Source organism: Notolepis coatsorum (assembly GCF_963971535.1).
Source record: "Notolepis coatsorum genome assembly, chromosome: 11".
Taxonomy (NCBI): Eukaryota; Metazoa; Chordata; class Actinopteri; order Aulopiformes; family Paralepididae; genus Notolepis; species Notolepis coatsorum.
Window position 1 is genome coordinate 66,084,002 of NC_140175.1, and position 16,156 is coordinate 66,100,157.

At 43.3% G+C, this 16,156-nt stretch overlaps 1 protein-coding gene across 1 annotated transcript in view; it reads right to left on the reverse strand.

The window, feature by feature from the left end:
• Nucleotides 1-15,487, reverse strand: part of rimbp2a (RIMS binding protein 2a) — a gene marked incomplete at both ends in the record, with an annotated part of 184,490 nt that extends 169,003 nt beyond the window's left edge. The window contains one exon of the mRNA XM_084324949.1: nucleotides 15,329-15,487. Coding sequence (XP_084181075.1) covers nucleotides 15,329-15,487 — 159 coding nt within the window. The remainder of the gene's footprint in view (nucleotides 1-15,328) is intronic.
• Nucleotides 15,488-16,156: the final 669 nt, after the last annotated feature.

A 16,156-nucleotide genomic window follows, 5' to 3' on the forward strand; every position in this document is an offset into this window, starting at 1 on the left:
GTGTGTGGTGTGTAGATGTGGGTGTGGGTGCAGTGAGCGTTTCCTATAGCTGCAGGGCTTGACAGCCAGTCTAGTCTGCAGCTGTAGCTGGCTGGAGTTCTGACCATAGTGGAGAGAAGAGAGGGAGACAGATAACATTGTATTCATGAGTCTCTCTCTCTCTCTCTCTCTCTCTCTCTCTCCTCTCTCTCTCTCTCTCTCTCTCTCTCTCTCTCTCTCTCTCTCTCTCTCTCTCTCTCTCTCTCCTCTCTCTATCTCTCTCTCTCTCTCTCTCTCTCTCTCTCACACACCCCTCTCTCTCACACCCTCTCTCTCTCCATCTCTCTCACACAGACACACACTCTCTCGCTCAGTCTCGTGCATGCTTTCTCTCGCGTTGCCTCCACCCTCATGCCCTGTACCTATCTTATCCCTTTATCTATCTTCGCTATTATCTCTCTCTCTCTCTCTCTCTCTCTCTCTCTCTCTCTCTCTCTCTCTCTCTCTCTCTCTCTCTCTCTCTCTCTCTCTCTCTCTCTCTCTCTCTCTCTCTCTCTCTCTCTCTCTCTCTCTCACACACACCCTCTCTCTCACACACACCCTCTCTCTCTCCATCTCTCTCACACAGACACACACACACTCTCTCGCGCTCAGTCTCGTTCATGCTTTCTCTCGCGTTGCCTCCACCCTCCTGCCTGTACCTCTCTTTCCCTTTATCTATCTTCGCTATTCTATCTCTCTATATATCTCTCTCTCTATCTCACCATCTCTCTCACACACTCACTCTCTCTCTCTCTCTCTCTCTCTCTCTCTCTCTCTCTCTCTCTCTCTCTCTCTCTCTCTCTCTCTCACACACCCTCTCTCTCACACCCTCTCTCTCTCCATCTCTCTCACACAGACACACACACTCTCTCGCTCAGTCTCGTGCATGCTTTCTCTCGCGTTGCCTCCACCCTCCTGCCTGTACCTATCTTATCCCTTTATCTATCTTCGCTATTATCTCTCTCTCTCTCTCTCTCTCTCTCTCTCTCTCTCTCTCTCTCTCTCTCTCTCTCTCTCTCTCTCTCTCTCACACACACCCTCTCTCTCACACACACCCTCTCTCTCTCCATCTCTCTCACACAGACACACACACACTCTCTCGCGCTCAGTCTCGTTCATGCTTTCTCTCGCGTTGCCTCCACCCTCCTGCCTGTACCTCTCTTTCCCTTTATCTATCTTCGCTATTCTATCTCTCTATATATCTCTCTCTCTATCTCACCATCTCTCTCACACACTCACTCTCTCTCTCTCTCTCTCTCTCTCTCTCTCTCTCTCTCTCTCTCTCTCTCTCTCTCTCTCTCTCTCTCTCTCTCTCTCTCTCTCTCTCTCTCTCTCTCACCTCACTCTCCCAATTTAATTTCAGTATGCTTTATTGGCATGCATATTACAAGGGTGATATTGTTTAATGACAATCACCTGTTATTTGATTACAATCACGTGTTATTTGATTACAATAACCTGTTATTTGATTATAATCACCTGTCTTCTGCAATGGAATACTATCAAATGCCAAAGCATCTTGAAAAAATATTTATAAAAATCTCTCTCCCTCTCTCTCGCTCAGGCTGACTGGCAGGTTCTTCGTGTTAACCACCACTGTATAATTAATTACCTATGCACATCTTATCACAGCGCCATATGCAACATATGGCAGATGTACCAGCTGACTAAACAAAAGTCCTTGTCCAAATAAAGATAATCTGCTTATCATCATATTGAATAGTTTAAAAGATGGGTGTGCATTCCTTCATCTCTAATAGGATGATTTGGCACACATATTCCCTGTGTGTGTACGTATACACATACACACGTGCACACACATACTGTATATGCATGCTCACACACACAAACAGACACAACACACACACCTCTCCTCCCTAATCCAATCACTGAATTCCATACATGCAGAGAGCCCAGCGAAGCGCATCAGCATTCATACACCGACGGCCTGCGCTGGGTCTCCTGGGCGCTGATGTGTAAACGATTGCATCATGGATGAAGCGTTTTTTCCTTCCCAGCGCATTTCCTCCCCGCCAGCCCCTTCCTGAGTGGAGAAGAACAGATGAGAGGATGGAAGAGGAGAGAGGAGGAGAGAACAGGAGAGGAGAGAACATGAGAGAAGAGGAGAGAAGAAGAGAGGAGACAAGAGGAGAGAAGAGGAGAGGAGAGAAGAAGAGAGAGGAGGAGAGAACAGGAGAGGAGAGAACATGAAAGAGGAGAGAAGAAGAGATGAGACAAGATAATAGAAGAGGAGGGGAGAGAAGAGAAGAGAAGGGAAGAGAAGAGAAGAGAAGAGAGGAGCAGGGAGAAGAGGGGAGAGGAGCAGGGAGAAGATATGAGAAGAGGGGAGAGGAGCAGGGATAATGGAAGAGAGGAGATGAGAGGAGCAGGGAGAAGAGAGGATAGGAGCAGGGAGAAGAGGGGAGAGGAGCAGGGAGAAGAGAAGAAATGAGAGGAGAGGAGCAGGGAGAAGAGGAGAGAGGAGTATGGATAAGTGAAGACGATGAGAGAGGAGGGGAGCAGGGAGAAGAGATGAGAGGAGCAGGGAGAAGAGAGGATAGGAGCAGGGAGAAGAGGGGAGAGGAGCAGGGAGAAGAGAAGAAATGAGAGGAGAGAAGCAGGGAGAAGAGGAGAGAGGAGTAGGGAGAAGTGAAGACGATGAGAGAGGAGGGGAGCAGGGAGAAGAGAGGAAAGGAGCAGGGAGAAGAGAGTAGAGGAGGATATGAGAGAAGCAGGGAGAAGATATGAGAGGAGGGGAGAGGAGCAGGGAGAAGAGAGGATAGGAGCAGGGAGAAGAGGGGAGAGGAGCAGGGAGAAGAGAAGAAATGAGAGGAGAGGAGCAGGGAGAAGAGGAGAGAGGAGCAGGGAGAAGAGAAGAAATGAGAGGAGAGGAGCAGGGAGAAGAGAGAAGAGGAGCAGGGAGAAGTGAAGACGAGAGAGGAGGGGAGCAGGGAGAAGAGAGGAGAGGAGCAGGGAGAAGAGAGGAGAGGAGGATATGAGAGAAGCAGGGAGAAGAGGAGATGAGAGAAGGAGGGAGAGGAGAGGAGAGAATCATGGATAAGAGAGGAGAGGAGCAGGGAGAAGAGAGGAGAGGAGCAGGGAGAAGATATGAGAGGAGAGGATCAGGGAGAAGCTTGTGCCCACCCTGTCTTTCTTAATTCTCTACGAAAAGCGTGAGAAGCATGATCTCAACACGATGACTCAAACACTTTCCCCGCTCCATCGATTGCCCTCAGATCAGCCCGCTTTCCCACACTAGAGGCAACTGCCCATACATCTCCCCCACCGCGTGCAGTCGTTCAGTATAGAGGGCCTTGATGGATCTCCTTCCTGAGACATTACTGCTGTGTACTGCGCTGCCTTACCATGACAGAGTGCTGTAGCCATTCAAGAGTGTCTTTAAAGGCCCAATCAGTGATCCAAGTATAAACACGTGTGTACCCCCACCACAATTTTATTTTTATATAAATGAGAATGTTTTCATTCTCTAATTCATAGGTGTCAAACTCATGGCCCGCGGGCCAGATGCGGCCCGCCGCGTCATTTGATGTGGCCCCCCAAGAGCTCTGTTAAAAAATGTATCATTAATCTTGGGTTAAAAAATAGCGGCGTTAAAATAATTGTGGGTTAATGCGTTAATAAAGCTTTAACTTTGACAGCCTTAGTTATTACACATTCTTACACATACATGTATGTTGAACATCTGAGGTATTGATGAAGTAACAAAGGAAAAAAGCCAAAAGCACTTACTCCTCAGACATTCTTTGACAATTTTAGAGCCCAAAATACAAAAAAGATCCAGGCGGAATAGGTAACAAAGGGTTGAAGAAATATTGTCTGAACTGTCAGATGCAAACTGGCTGTGTGACATAACCGAGCATCTCGCTCAATTGAATAAGAAGCTGTAGGGACGCAAACAAGTCCCACCCAAAACTTGACCAATATAGTTGTGAACTGAGACAACCCTTATTTTGTTATTTTTGAGTACAGTTACAGTTGTGTGTTCATGCAGACACATAATAGCAATTTCATTATGAATAGAAAATGGTGGACCCTGATGTAAACAAGTCGAAAGTCTTTCTCTGGTCTGCATCTCTTAACAATTGTGTGTATTGAGCTGTACTGTACTGTACCCATTCTGCAATCTGTTAATTAAAGTTAATTAAAATCTTCCATTAGTTGGATGTATGGCCTCTGCAAGGTTGTGTGCAGCCATTTGTTTTTGTAACATCTGCTACATCTGTCCCACGTGTTCTTTGCAGCTCAGTTGTTAGTTCTGCCCCTCTTGACTGTGACAAAAAGGTTTTGAACAAACTTAATGTCATAGCTTGTATTTGATGATCTTCTTCTTTGTTATTTAATTGCATGGTTTGATCATTGATTAATGGAGTAATATGGGGTTCTGATAAACTAAAATAATTTGTTAAAATAACATAAGATAACATATATTTTTACATCTATGCAAATGCATATGCAATATGTATAACTTGAATAAGTAATAAATACAGAAACAACATGTTTAACAATATGTAAATGAGTAGCTACATTTATTTTACATTACATTAACATTTATACGGTCTTTGGCCCTTTGAGGGCAACCATAATGCTGATGTGGCCCTCTGTGAAAATGAGTTTGACACCCCTGCTCTAGTTGATACAAGAACTTGACAACAGGTATAGTACATACGTGTATTTGTCTGGTTTGGTGACTAAAACGGGGCAAAATGGTTTATCCACAAGATAAACAACGTGTCGCAGTGGGGTGTATCACATCAGAACTCATCTTTGACAAAATTCTAAGCAACCGCACCTTGCCTTTGTGAAACAGTGCACTCATTTGTCTTCCCCTGGTATTGCTTGACTGACTTACAGGAGCTTTCGTGATAGCAGTGCTGGAAATAACCCTACAGCATTATGCTTGTCACACTTTAATGTCTCCCCGCACATGGATTTATATGCGGAGGCCCCACCACAATATCTGTAAGCCCACCTCAAATAGATTCCCAGCCTGACAGAATAAGATATCGACAGCACTTTTTATATTTCAAGTATGGTAACTGCTTACTATAATATGGCCCCAGACAGCAGGACTCAGTGTACTAGGTGTGGCTGTCTTTTCTTGGTATTACTTGACAAAAAGGACCATTCTATAGCAACATAATAAAAAAATATGCAGAATATGTTTCCATAATACAGCTATAACATGCTTGTTGTTATTTCCTCCTGGATTAGTTCAGCTGGGCTACAACAAAGCCAAAAGGAGATCCATAAAGTCAGCTGACTTTGGTACAAAAACTTCAATGTAGGAAATTTGCTCTATTTCTCACGTCTGTTACTCCAGAACTCCGCCAAAAAACTCACTAAAAACTATCCAGCCTTCTCGCGTGAGTCCCCAAAACTAGGGATGTCCGATATTATCGGCCGATATTGGCATTCAAATGTGATATCGGAAAATATCTGTATCGGTTTTCAATTTTTTTTTTTTTTTTTTTTTTTTTTTTACATTTCTATAACCTTTATTTACCCAGGAAAAGCAAGTAAGAACAAATTCAGATTTTATTTATTGTCAAAAGTATGCATAATGTTGTGTTAATTCCACAACAAGAGATATGTAATGTTAATTACCTGAAATTATTCCGTTTTTGGGGGGGGGGGGACCCTGCATATATCGGTATCGGTTGATATCGGTTGAAATCGGTATGGGAAATTAAGAGTTGGACAATATCGGTATATCGGTAAAAAAAAGCCAACATCGAGCATCCCTACCCGAAACCCATCCCCCTGAACAGCTCTCTTAGAGCAACACTCACATTTACATGTATTGCTACAGTACACAGCCTGTTACAGTACAGTACGCTCCGGATGATTGTGGCAGCCCACCATAACATCTATACAATACTGATCCTGATGAACCAACCTGACACAAAAACAACCATGTTGTCTCCCCCCCCCCCCCTGGTTAAGCCCCAGGTTGGTGAATTTCATCCTGCAATAAGAATGGGATAACATTCACCTGAATGAAAGCCTGTGATAAGAATGGGATAACATTCACCTGAATGAAAGCCTGCAATACGAATGGGATAACATTCACCTGAATGAAAGCCTGCAATAAGAATGGGATAACATTCACCTGAATGAAAGCCTGCAATAAGAATGGGATAACATTCACCTGAAAGAAAGCCTACAGTAAGAGCTAGGATAGCATTCCCCTGGATGCGACAGTTGTGATTGGAGGATCGGGAAAAGAAGGTGGGGTTTGAGAAATAGTCTGGTCAGTTTAGGCATAATGGCTGCAAAAAATTATTAACATTTGAGCCAATGTTTTTCTGTTCATTTAGGGCCTGATAAACAAAAAAATGCAAGGAGCCCAAAACATTTGCTAGGCGAAGTCCCTGAAACGGCCACGCCCACTTTTTAGGCCTGGCATTTTGTATCTCGGCTCCTGAAGGTCACAGAGAGTTGATTTTGGGCTCAAAAGTTGCGGAAACACCACATTTATATTAGTGTTATGAACAAACTTTTTCAGATATTTGTGAAAAATCACTGCCATTTCGCCATGCCCGTTTTGGCTACGGCCGAAATTCGAAACCGCTCTGGGTGTATCGCGTATCATGGGAGAAGAGTTTTCTCATTCATACTTTGCTTTTATGGGTGGGCTGCACCTTGAGAAGGTTTCTCTGGTCTGTGTTGGCCAGTTGATAAAAGGAACTGGCCTGGATACCATCTTAACCTCAGCTAATCTGAACATCACTGGTCTGACAACTGCTGTATGTGATGTGAATTCCATAAAGAAGGCTAGATACTGCATTCAAATCCTGGCTGTGGTCCTGGCCAATAAGAGAGACGAGGCATTCCAGGCAAAACATCTAGAGGACAACAGTTTGATTTGGAGCAATTGGGTGGCCAATGAAAACAGCCCCATGTTTCACTACTGGACCAATGTCCTTGAAGCAATCAAGAAGGATCTTATCTTCATCAGATACTTTCGGGACGCCAACTTCATCATGATGGTCAGTGGACTTGAGCAGCTCATTCCTCTTTACTTTGCACTTGATCATACACACTATGCCAGATGGACATCAGTGTTTCTTCAGGATCTCAAAGAGCTCAAATGGAGACACCCAGAGTTGTTCAAGGAATTTCTATCAGGCTCTTTCGCAGTAAACACCAGAGGTAACCGATTTTCGAAGATTGTATGTGATCAGGAGCATAATATAAAGGTCATCAAGTCTGACACTGGATACGTCGATATCATCAATCGGGAAGATCAGGAATTCTTCAGGAAACTCGAACTTGCCCTACCCGAAATCCAGTGCTACCTAGCTGAGGTCGAAGGTCAAGATCTAGCACACGGACACAAAGAAATGCTGGACTCCTTCAAGGAAACGTTTTCAAGCCACACTCTCAAGGTGTATCAGGGGATCCTTACCAACCCCTTCAACCAAGCTCAGTTCATGAGGTTGAACTCATCCATTCCCTTCCCAGATGTGGTAACTAAAGATGCCAGCCTTGTTTTTACAGTTGGCAAAACACAGCATGACCAGTTTGTGCAGGAGCGATTTGTATATGCTCAGAAGGATCTCCCGAAATGCCCTGAAACTCCCAAGTTCAGGTGCAAAAGTCCAGCTTGCTAGCCCTGCAATCAAGCCACCTAAAGGAACCTTTGCAAAGCTGAAGGAGGCCTGCAGATCAAGAGAAGAAGAGACAAGGAGGCTCTTTGGTGGTGAATTCACATGTAAATCTCGTTGATATAATTTCAAAGTTATTCAATGTTTTAGACACAGCAACTTTCGTCTTACCAGATTCTCGATACAGTGACGTTCAATTATTCATTTTATAAGTGAATTGATTTGACAGTGCTAATTTAGTTTTGGTAAAACTATTCATTTCAATCACAGGTTTACCAGAAGCCCTGTCAAGAAAGGATTTATCTACTTTATCCTATGCTACTGTAGGCCTGTAACCAGGCATGCGTTGTTCATGGGACGGGGTTGCACTCCGTGCAAGCCCACATAAGTACTCACTATTTGCATATCAAAGTGTGTTAAATACGTTCTCAGATACATTCACACCTAACTTTTTGTGAATGACATGTGTTACATTCCATTCGTAGAGGATTTATCACAGCCAAAAGTCTCAAATCCTGAAGGACATCGGAGTACAAGTTCAATACAGCCTCAGAGGGACTTGTGATAGATCTATCTGTGCAAGTACGAATTCTGGCGAAGTCTCTCACCAAAGGCATGACATTTCGGGACTTTAATAATAATAATAATAATAATAACTTAGTTTTATATAGCGCCTTTCAGAAGACCCAAGGTCGCTTTACATAGGGGGGGGGGGTGACAAATTAACAAACATAGTGGACATACACAACATATACATATAAAGTGAGAAATTAGGGGTTAAAGGCCAAGTTGAAGAGGTGGGTTTTGAGCAGTTTTTTTAAATGAGTCCAGAGTTGGGGTGGTGCGGAGTTCTGCGGGGAGGGAGTTCCAGAGGGTGGGAGCTGCCACACTGAAAGCTCTGTCCCCGAACGTCCACAGTCAGACTTTGTCTTCAAGGTGTTGAACAGTGTTGCCAAGATTGGTCATGAGAAGGGAGCAAATCGTATTGACATTGTGGCTGACCTCTACCAGACTATGAACATTAAGACTGCGACTAGGAATAATCAGGGGTCAGCAGGTAGTTCACAGATGGCCTTCAGCGAGAATGACACCGTGCCGGAATCTAAGCAATTTTTTGAAGGTTTTCTGTTTAATCAAGACAACAAGGTAGCCCTGAATTTAATGTTTGCCAGGATTGCTAAGGAACATGCATGGAACTGGAGCAAGGAGTTCAGCATCACCTACGGCAGGAAGATCCTTGCAAACGTTGGCGAAAATGTTGAGATCCAGCTTTATGACCGCATAGAGATGCTTGAGGAGGCTAACAACCGCATCATTTGCCATGAGATGGACATGCTAAACAAGGGGATCAAGTCAGTTACGGTTAGAACAGTCGACTCAGATGTAGTTGTCATCCTACTAGGGTTCACTACAAAGTTCCTGTCAGTATGTTGTGATTTGCAACTTCGTCGACTTTGCTGTTCCGGACAAATGCCAGTTCTACTCAATCACAGAAACACACAAGAAGCTTGGTGGAGATGTGGCTGATGCCATGCCTGTGTATCCATTATTTCAGTGGCTGTGATTCTGTGAGCGCCTTCTTTGGCCACTCAAAGCCTGGATGAACCACAGTAAGTTGACAGAGCTCACTGCTGCATTGAGAGGACTAAGTTGCTGCCCTAGTATTGAGACTGTTAGGAACAGCATGGAAGTTATTGAACCCTGAGTAATGAGCTGGTACAACAAGGCTGGACTGTACGACTGTGCAAGTATAGATGGACTCAGATTCCAGCTGTTCAAGCAGTCAGTTAAAGATGAGCTGCGAGACCTGCCCCCAAGACAGGATGCACTGCTACAGCATCTGTTGAGAGATACAGTCCAGGCAGGATGGCTGTGGGGGAACAGCCTTCTACAACTCCCTTGTCCCCCGGTTGTTGAATGGGGATGGACTACCGATGGGGAGAAACTCTTCATCAAGTGTAGCAGTTTCCGCAGGAGACACATTGTCTCAGGTAACAGGGGTGTGTAGCTGCAGATCTAATAAATGCACCTCATGTTCTTGTGCTGGCAGGGGGATGAAATGTCTCATTTATTGCAAGTGCCTCAGCAAGTGTTTGAATCCTGTGTGATGGGATGTGTTCAAATAAAGTTTTTTTTGGGGGCGACTGGGTGGTGCAGCGGACATTGCGCTCGTCACCAACGCAAGAGACACCGGGTTCGACTCCGGCTGTCGGCGTTGCCTCCGGCTTGGGCCAGCCGTCATACTAACTCAATTGGCAGAGTTAGCGGGTGGAAGTCGATGGGTGGTAATCTGGACATTGTGGACAGCGACTCCTACAGGTCGGTTGGGGACGCCTGCACAGCAGAGACAGGAAATGGCGGGGGTAGTGTGAGCCTCACTCCCACACGTTACACCTCGCCAATGAGAGTCCACGCTGGCAGGTGAAAAGATGTGACAGGCTGCCTCCTCGTGTATCGGAGGGGACACATGATGCAAGGCTTCTATCCTCCCTACAACTGGCCAGTGGGGGGCATATGCGAGCAATGTTCAAGACAGGGGAGGGAAGAATTGGCACAGTGGAATTGGGATGGAAAATAGAAAAAGAGGAGAAAAAGTGGATAAAAAAAAGTGGTTTGCTTTGTTTCTTGGGTGGTTGTTGGGGTCCTCATCTTATAACAAAGCCTCAACCTAAACACTAGTATGCCACATGAGTAGATTTAGAACTTTGGCCCAAACTAACTGCATGGCCTTCATGAGCAGATTTGGCTGAAGTGGCTTGGGCGCTGATCAATTCAGAGATAAAAATAATGGTTTTTCATGAATATCTAAAAAAGTTAAGGTTTTAGGGCATATGTTTGTTCATAACACTAATATAAATGTGGGGTTTCCGCAACTTTTGAGCCCAAAATCAACTCTATGCGACCTCCAGGAGCCGAGATACAAAATGTCTGGTCTAAAAAGTGGGCGTGGTCGTTTCAGAGACTTCGCCTACCTAATTTTTTGGGCTCCTTGCTTTTATTTCTTTATTGGACCCTAAATTAACAGAAAAACATTGGCTCAAATGTTAATCATGATTTGCAGCCTTGACCCCATATTTGCCCCAAACTGACCAGACTAAAAGGTCAATCCAGTGAATGGAGGTTTTAGTCTATGGTTTTAGTGAGGTTACATCATCACAGGCTGCCCATTAGCTGTTCTAACATACGGAGAAAAAGAGAGCGAAAGAGAGAGGGGAGAGAGTGTGCATCACTGTGTCTATGTGTGTGAGAAAGAGAGGGATAGAGGGGAGAGAGATAGTGAGTGAGTGAGTGAGTGTCAGTGAGTGAATGTGTGTGTGAGAGAAAGAGAGGGGAGAGACTGAGTGACTATGTGTGTGTGAAAGAAAGTGTGTGTGTGTGTGTGTGTGTGTGTGTGTGTGTGTGTGTGTGTGTGTGTGTGTGTGTGTGTGTGTGTGTGTGTGTGTGTGTGTGTGTGTGTGAGAGAGAGAGACAGAGGGAGAGAGAAAGAAAGAAAGAAAGAGGGAGAGAAAGAGCAACAGAGAGGGCAAAACAGTCTCTTCCACTCTGTTGCCTAGCAACTCTTCCTCCCTCTGTCTGTTCCCATCCTTGCCTCAGACACGTTCTCTCTCTCTCTCTCTCTCTCTCTCTCTCTCTCTCTCTCTCTCTCTCTCTCTCTCTCTCTCTCTCTCTCTCTCGCACACACACACACACACACACACACGCACACGCACACGCACACGCACACACACACACACACACGCACACACACACACACACACACAACACACACACACTAGTCCCTTCAGGTGTAGATGGAAATGGATTTTGGACCATCCGGAATATGCAAACCACTCCCTTAGAAAATGCAAATGACTTGACGAGAAGTGTCATTTGACTAGACAATAAAGCCACACCCCCTTATATGGTTCTAGTGGTCACAGCATAGCCCTGATGCTTTCTCCCGATTGGTGTTTTAACATGGGGGTTATGGGTATTCAGGGTACTGTGCTACCCTCTACTGGCCAAACTTGAAACTACAGTACAGTAACTACAGAGCGTTGGGAGCTATAATAAAAAATAAAAAAAAATACTGTAAGACTTATTGTTGCGGTCAGATGAAAACCACTTTTCAAAATGGTCATTTTAATTTTTGTTTTACTGGAATTAATGGTTACATGGTTCTTTATCATGCGAGTCCGTTTCATGACCCCAAGACATAGAAACTTTCTTAAAAAATACATGGATGTCAATCTGAAAATTACTTTCTTGATGAATTTCTGAAAAGTGAACTTTTTGGAGATATGTGGTTTTCATCTGACAACAACAATATATATATATATATATATATATATATATATATATATATATATATATATATATATATATATATATATATATATATATATATATATATATATATATAAATGTTTTGTTATATATATATATATATATATATATATATATAATAATAATAAATATATATATATATATATATATATATATATATATATATATATATATATATATATTATATATATAAATGTTTTGAAATGTTTTGATATAATATGTATTTATATATATATATTAAGGCTGTCAAATATATCGCGTTAATATCGCGTTAACTCCCGATTCTATTAATGCCACTAATTTTTTTAACTCAAGATTAACTAAAAAATTTTTTTTTTCTTTACTAGACTTCACTCAGGTGTATTATTGATGCTCTCATTGATACTATGTTTGTTTCTGAAGTGTGTGTGTGTGTGTGTGTGTGTGTGTGTGTGTGTGTGTGTGTGTGTGTGTGTGTGTGTGTGTGTGTGTGTGTGTGTGTGTGTGTGTGTGTGTGTGTGTGTGTGTGTGTGTGTGTGTGATATAGAGAGAGAGGGGGGTGAGAGAGATGAGGAAGGGGCAAAAGAGAAAAAGAGCTGGGAGAGTGTGTGTGTGAGGGAGAGAGGGGGGTGTGTGATTAATCAGCCCTTGTGTGTGTGAATGTAACAAGTTCCTAACGTTTTCTTTCCCCTATTATTTCATGCACACTTTATTCATTGTTTTAAATTATTATTTTCTTTTAAGTTATTTTGTGCATCACTCTGTTTTGAATTTGATGCAAATTTGCAATGCATGAGGGTCATCCTTTTGTGTTAAATGGCTGCACAAAGCAAGCATTTGTTGACTCGCATGTTGATAAGAGTATTAAAACTTGGAACTTGAAAAAGATCTGTTTAAGGTATAAAAAAAATTTTTAAATAAAAATGCGATTAATTTGCGATTAATCGCGAGTTAACTATGGACAATCATGCGATTAATCGAGTTAAATATTTTAATCGTTTGACAGCACTAATATATATATATATATATATGAGTATATAGCATTTTGAATGAAAGCCAGTCCCATCAGTGAAATCATATCAGGGACCTCCAGCTGCAGCAGCAGCATCCCAGCTTGCTTGAGCACAATATATATAATAGATATTATCTATACAACTCTGTCTGGTAAGAAGAAAGATGAATAAGAAAACTCACTACAATTTTGTAAAAATCTACTTGTATAGCTCCATCTGGAATTAAAACGCTCACTTCCTCAATCATCTTCTTCTGATAAATTGTCCTCAAATGCGCAATCATGGAAACAGCTAACATCTCCACAGAAGCTTCATCAAATACAAGTAGAAACAAGAAGAAGAACACAGGAGTAAACTACAGATAGGAGCTATAAAAGTGGATTTTTACAGTTGTGGTGAGTTTAAATAGTACAGTAGGCGAGCCCAGTGTATGATTGCATGTTTGAGAAATAGAGCAAACTCATGAGTAGAGAAATTGCATGATGTCTTCAGTGGTCAAGACATGCACAATGCTAATTGACCCCCTGGGCCCTGACACATTTTGAGCCTCTATGCCACTATGTGGTGTACCCACATGGAATTACAAGAAACATTAGTTACAGGCCTACAGTAGCAGCTATGGCTCTGTACATACAGGCCTACAGTAGCAGCCATGTCCCTGTATATACAGGCCTACAGTAGCAGCCATGTCCCTGTATATACAGGCCTACAGTAGCAGCCATGGCTCTGTGCATAGTTACAGGCCTACAGTAGCAGCTATGGCTCTGTATATACAGGCCTACAGTAGCAGCCATGGCTCTGTACATACAGGCCTACAGTAGCAGCCATGGCTCTGTGCATAGTTACAGGCCTACAGTAGCAGCTATGGCTCTGTATATACAGGCCTACAGTAGCAGCCATGTCCCTGTACATACAGGCCTACAGTAGAAGCCATGGCTCTGTACATACAGGCCTACAGTAGCAGCCATGTCCCTGTACATACAGGCCTACAGTAGCAGCCATGTCCCTGTACATACAGGCCTACAGTAGCAGCCATGTCCCTGTACATACAGGCCTACAGTAGCAGCCATGTCCCTGTACATACAGGCCTACAGTAGCAGCCATGTCCCTGTACATACAGGCCTACAGTAGCAGCCATCTCCCTGTGAATACAGGCCTAAGGATTCTATTCACAAAAAATTAAAGGACCAGACAATATTTTAAGTAAAATATAACAAGAACACACAATCCAGAATATTTACATAAAAAGCTCACGTATCTGCAAATGGGCAATTACAGCATTTGTCTGAGTGTGTTTACGTGTGCATTCATATTCTGGATACTAGCTAATATCCTGGTCAAGGTGGAATAATTAGAGGATGAGTCACAGCCCGACGTACTCACCATGTTATTCAGCACCGGGAGGCGTCTACCTTAATGATAAGCAAGCAGTGCAAAAATGCGGAAGCATTCGTCACCGCACGCCACTACGGTAAAGCGCCTTTCTTTTCAGGCCCGCTTTGGGAGCTGTCGCGCGGAAATAGGCTGTCTATTGCCATTCTCTTTGACAAACTCTAACCTTAACCAGCTCCTTAACAGCGCCTAAACTTAACCGTTCTAACCTTAACCAACTCCGAAACAATGCCTAACCTTAACCTTAACCTTAACCATGCCTAACCTTAACCATAGAAAGAATATTGCCATTCTCTTTGACAAACTCTAACCTTAACCAGCTCCTTAACAGCGCCTAAACTTAACCGTTCTAACCTTAACCAACTCCGAAACAATGCCTAACCTTAACCTTAACCTTAACCATGCCTAACCTTAACCGGCGAAAGAATACACGTTAAAAAAAAAAATCACGTTAAAAAAAATATATTTTATGGGATTCGAACTCGCCAGCAAACGAGCTGTAGGATCCACAGCCATGCAGTGTTGCCAATTGAGCTATTTCTCGATACTGAATAAGGGGCGGTGACTTATATATATTGAGCTCCGCTCGTGTCGAACCAAGGCGGGATCTCATGCGCATGCGCGGGCACCTCGCGCAAGCACGCCGGCGCACGCACGCACCTGAGCGAGCACGCCGCCGCCGGTGCACGCACCTGGGCGCTGGGCGGCGGAAAATGAAAGGCGCATTACCGCACGCCACTACGGTAGAATGCTTCCGCATTCTTGCACTGCTTGCTTATCATTAAGGAACAGGCCACCGGGAGACACCCCTTCACATGTGGGAAACCAGGGAAGACGTGTTCTAGCATATTCTATGATGAAACTGACCCATGCTCTACTTAAAATTGACATATTATCTAAAAAAATCTATCCATTCTAGATTGCTTTGTGAAATCCCCCCCGGGAACCCAGGTCTGAAGGCGACTGTACCTGCTGTCCCTTGGGGTGCAGGTGATGGTGCTGTTGGTGCTGTTGGTGCAGTGAGTTCCTAGCAGAGATCATAGCCAGCTGTCTCTGTATCCACAACAGCTCTGTCTGGGAATGCCTCAGAAGCTCCTCCACATTAGTGCCTGACCTCTGACCCCGCATGGTCACCTGAAACACACACACACACACAACATACATGCACACACACGCACACACAAGGAAGTAAGGCGCTCTGTCATTTTAACCGCATTTATGATTATTTATTTTTATTTCCATAACCTTGTGCACTTTGTATAAACCATCAATACACTGGATATATCCAGTACTGTGTTGTTTTAAAGCAGCCATATACTTGCTTCTTACTAAATATACTGATCTGCACCAATTTGAACTCATACAAACACATGCACATACACATGTCCAAACACATTTAACCATGCTATTAGGAACCATACAAACAAACAAGCAACATTTAGCCATGGTATCAGGAATCATATAAACAAACAAGCAACATTTAGCCATGGTATCAGGAATCATATAAACAAACAAGCAACATTTAGCCATGGTATCAGGAATCATATAAACAAACAAGCAACATTTAGCCATGGTATCAGGAATCATATAAACAAACAAGCAACATGTAACCATGCTATTATGAAGCAGAGAAACAAACAAACAACATTCAACCATACTATTAGGAAGCTAAACAAACAAGCAACATTTGACCATGCTAGGAAGCATAGAAACAAACAAGACACATTTGACCATGCCATTAAGAAGCATAGAAACAAACAAGACACATTTAACCATGCTATTAGGAAACAAGCAAAC